Source organism: Cheilinus undulatus, linkage group 15, assembly GCF_018320785.1.
Source record: "Cheilinus undulatus linkage group 15, ASM1832078v1, whole genome shotgun sequence".
Classification (NCBI taxonomy): domain Eukaryota; kingdom Metazoa; phylum Chordata; class Actinopteri; order Labriformes; family Labridae; genus Cheilinus; species Cheilinus undulatus.
The window spans coordinates 19,519,454-19,523,773 of NC_054879.1; the positions used below are offsets into that span (position 1 = coordinate 19,519,454).

Below are 4,320 nucleotides of genomic sequence, written 5' to 3' on the forward strand. Positions count from 1 at the left end.
AATTACAACTTGACTATGAGATGAATACAATTTTCAATCATTGTACAGTTTTATCTTTTTCTCTGTTTATATGTGCAATAAAATAAATAAAATTGTATTCAAAAAAAAATTACAAATTTAAAAAGGAGCGAGAAGTACAAACTTATCACACACTCTCTCTTTAACATGGCATTAATTATTTAGCCCACTTAGCTTTCATATGGCGTTTTTTGCAAACTCCACCAGTCTTTCCTGTGTTTATCACTGAGGAGAGTCTTCATCTATCCACTCTCCTAAAGCCCAGATCAGCGGAAGGCTGCAGGGATGGTTGTCCTTCTGGACCTTTGCCTTAGCTCAACACAGGATCTCTGGAGCTCAGTCAGAGTGACCGTCAGATTCTTGTTCTCCTCTCTTACAAAGGCCGTTCTCCCCTGATGGTGACCAGCTCTTTAAAGAGTCCTGGTTGGTCAAAACTTCTTCCATGTGAGAATTCTAAAGACTACTGTGCTCTTGGAAACCTTCAGTTCAGCAGAAATGTTTTGTTGCCTTCCCCAGATGTGTACTTGTCAACAATCCTGTCTCTGAGCTCTGCAGCTCTGAAGTTCCTTTGACCTCATAGCTTGGTTTTTGCTCTGATATCATTGACAGCTGGGAGGCCTTCTATAGAGGGATGTGAGCCTTTCCAAATCACGTCCAATCAGTTTAATTAACTACAGGTGGATCTCAGTCAAGGTGTAGAAACATCTAAGCAAAGATCAGAGAAATGGAGGAACCTGAGCTAATTTACAGAGTTGTTGGAAAGGCTCTGAATACTGATGTCAGTGTAGTATCAATCTTTATTTGTAATAAATTTGCAAAATTCTCAAAAATTCCATTTCCACGTTGTCAAGATGGGGTACTGAGTGTAGATTAATGAGAGTAAAAATGGAATTAATCGACTGTAGCATCAGGATGAAACAGAAGAAAACTGAAAACAGTGGAGGTCTGAAAACTCTGAAAATGAACTGAAAATGTTGTGTTTTCAAACTTCTGACACAAGGGGGCGACATTGAGTCTCGTAAAGAAAGATCCGCTACTAGAGAACGAGGCGGAGGTGATCTGAAGTCGACTGATCGTACCTGGATCTGTGAATCGACTTTTCGACTGTTCCTGTTATTCCGGTTCATGCTGGCGGTCCACACTACCTGACGGTCTCTGTTTAGGACTAAAACCTCTACTCTGGTCTTTATCGGGACTCTATCATCACTAGGTGGATCTCCGGTGCTCCAGCAGCGGCGCTCGGAGCTCCCAGTGACGGGCTCAGCTCCCCCGGTGCTCGGTATGTCCTCTTCCGGGGCCCCGGTAGTTACTGTCCGGCTAGTCCGCTCCTTCGAACACCGGAACTTCAGACCGGTGGTTTATCGAGGAGTGAGTCTGGACCAGACCGTGGACGAGTTCATAAAGACGGTCAAAGACGGTGGGTGTACCAGTAATCAACCTAATAATCAATCATGTTTTAATCAATCTGAAAATCAATAATATGCATTCAGTATTAATAATCCCTCATATTTATCCAGTTTTAATAAACACTAATATTTATTCAGTATTAATAATCACTCATGTTTATTCAGTATTACTAATTTTTCATGTTTATTAGGTATTAATAACTGCTCATATTTTCAGTATTAATTATCATTAATATTTATTCAGTATTAGTACTCACTTATTAAATTAGTGTTAATCATTGTTCCCTATTTTCTTTCAGATATCACGATGAGATCTGATCTCCCTGCTCCCTTTAGAAAATATGACTATGGTAGGTCTGACTGGGCTGTATATTTATGCCAGAGGGTGTTTCTCAGAGACTTCTGTGCTCTAGAAAAACTACAGTTACTGTGGTTAAACTCACAAAAGTAGAAGTAAAACTACTGTTATGCGAATCTACTCCAGTAAAACTCTATAAATCTACTCTACTCTATTAGCTGTGATGACCCAACTTTCTCCTATGTCGTGGGACACCTTAGGCAGACAGGGCATCTCAGTCTCACCACCAAGCGGTTGGCTTGGGATGACAGAATATGGGGGAGGGGTGGTTATCAACCAAACCCCTCTGCGTGCGCCGACCCTCCTGGTCATGCAGGCAAACCCACAGGCCGGAAAAACAATCCACTGGCACTAGGCCGGCCAGTAGGGGCCCTCTGATGACGGGTCACTGCTGCCAATCGGGCAATTGGAGTGAAAATATTTCCCAGTGTATTCATTATTTCTCAGCTACTCATCATAATCTAACAGGGCACTTCATATCACTGTTCCATTCTGTATTTTATTTCTCCTAAACAACAGACATTCACAGAGGAGGGAACTGTGTGACACAGCTGAACTGTCTAGCATTAGCCACCATTTAATGGACAGTGTTGACTGTGTTGACACTCCTCTGATTTTTTTCTCTTCCGGTTTTAGACACTATGAAGATCGTCCACCAAGCTCACGGAGCGAAGGTAGTTTTGTTTTTTCTGTTCATCTTGACTTTTTCATTATCAAAGCTGTTTGTCCCATGATAATGTGCTAACCACTCCAGATCTCTAGAATATAACCAACATTTCCATTTAATAACAGGAAATGTTCAAATCAATGCCTGAATGTCCTCCTGTAGGGCTTCTGTAAAGATGAGCTTTTAAACATTTCTGTGGTTCCAACAGAAACATAGAATACATTTGAGTTGTGTCAATATTCTGAGTTCAGTTTTGCAGATCAAAGGTGAAGCAGATAATCACCCCAGGCCTTCTTCATAACCCCTTTCTTTTATTACAAAAAAACATAGCTTTATCAGTCTATAAAGCTGTAAATACCAGCCTGTATCCTTTGTAAATGACAGTCTACATCAGCTGTAAATATCAGTCTATATCAGCTGTAAATATCATTCTATAACAGCTGTGAAGTGTTTTACATTCTGAAGTCTTAAATATGTGAAATATTTATGGTTTTTGATTGTTCTTTCTTAAGAAATGATGATGTTCTCTAAATGTATTTAGTAGCTTAAAAAAAAAAAAAAAAAAAAAAGAAGCAGATCACTCTGACTGAAGTCTAAGCATATTCCTGTGGTTGTGTTTTTCTGTACCAGACGAATGAGTTGGTGATGAGTCTAGATGACGATGAAGAGCTCATCCTGAGGGATGGACAGACTCTCAGAGAGGCAGGTGTAGGTAAGGCACCGGTGGGACTCATGTTTAAGGAATAATGTATGAGTTTTGTGGGAATATTACCTTATTAAAATACATTTATCATAACCACATAGTACACAGAATTTAAAAAGATCAAATAATATTGAGATTGTGGGAAAAAACTGATGTCTTCAATTAAAGGACTGGGCAGTTAATTGCAAATTAGAATTAATTGCAATATGGCCGGCTGCAATTTTTAAATCGCAGACAGTTCTCTGAATTAAAACTGAAAGTAAACTATACTAAAGTCTACCAAAGTTTTTACTGTAATAAGAACCAGAAAATATGGCACCAAAACCAAGTTAAGCCTTGCAATTTAGATCCATACCACCTGTAGAAAATCACCATAAAAGTGAATAATGTTGACTTGAATTTATTTATTTTTGTTTCAGCCAATGAAACGGAGGTGGCGTTCTTCAGAAAAGAAGATTACGGTCGCTTTAAGGCCAATCCAAAGACTGTGTGGTGACCTTGGGGCCTCATTTACTGCAGAGGTTATTCTAAAAGGACAGAGGTCAGACATCAATCATGCTGGGATGTCAGAAAAATAAGAATAGCACTGTCATGTTTCTTCCGAGGACTTTTAATTTGAAAGGTTGTTTTTAGAGTGGGTTTCTTCTCCACCACTCCGGTGTGCCTTTTAGTTTCTATTTCTCATGGTTCTTTCTTGTGGTGCTTTGACCAAAGACTTTTATTTCATTATTGTTTTAAAATCTGTTTAATAAAATGTTCTCACTGCTGATTACCTCTCTGAATGTGATGTTTATTAAGGTCTCTTTTCTTTAATGTTTTTAAAATCTCTATAAGAAACAAACACTATGTCTAAGAGATGGTTGAGTCTTGAGTTTGGGGGATGCTGAGAGACCGTTACCTGACAGTGAAGTTTGAAGGAAGAGGAATAATGGTATGGGGCTGTTTTTCAGGGTTTGGGCTAGGCCCCTTATCTCCATTGAAGACCAGTCTTAATGCTTTAGCATACTAAGACATTTTGGGCAATGCTATGCTTCCAACTTTGTGGCAACAGTTTGGGGAGGGCCATTTTCTTTTCAAGCATGAATGTTCCCCAGTGCACAAAGAAGGACTATTAAGACATGTTTTGATGAGTTCCACACAGAACCCTGACCTCAACCCCATCCAGAAG

General features: G+C 39.4%; 1 protein-coding gene across 1 annotated transcript; it reads left to right on the forward strand.

The window, feature by feature from the left end:
* The first annotated feature begins 1,047 nt into the window (after positions 1–1,047).
* c15h2orf76 (chromosome 15 C2orf76 homolog) lies at positions 1,048–3,921 on the forward strand. Its single transcript, XM_041807710.1, has 5 exons — positions 1,048–1,435; positions 1,724–1,774; positions 2,419–2,456; positions 3,080–3,161; positions 3,572–3,921. Exons 1-5 carry the CDS (start codon positions 1,300–1,302, stop codon positions 3,646–3,648), a joined length of 384 nt encoding a protein of 127 aa, XP_041663644.1. The 5' UTR covers positions 1,048–1,299; the 3' UTR covers positions 3,649–3,921.
* The last annotated feature ends 399 nt before the right edge of the window (positions 3,922–4,320 follow it).

Coding starts and splice junctions, on each gene's coding strand:
- c15h2orf76 (XM_041807710.1), top strand. CDS start 1,300: ATGTCCTCTTCCGGGGCCCCGGTAGTTACTGTCCGGCTAGTCCGCTCC. Junction 1,775..2,418: donor CTTTAGAAAATATGACTATG/GTAGGTCTGACT, acceptor TTCCGGTTTTAG/ACACTATGAAGATCGTCCAC. Junction 2,457..3,079: donor ACCAAGCTCACGGAGCGAAG/GTAGTTTTGTTT, acceptor TTTCTGTACCAG/ACGAATGAGTTGGTGATGAG.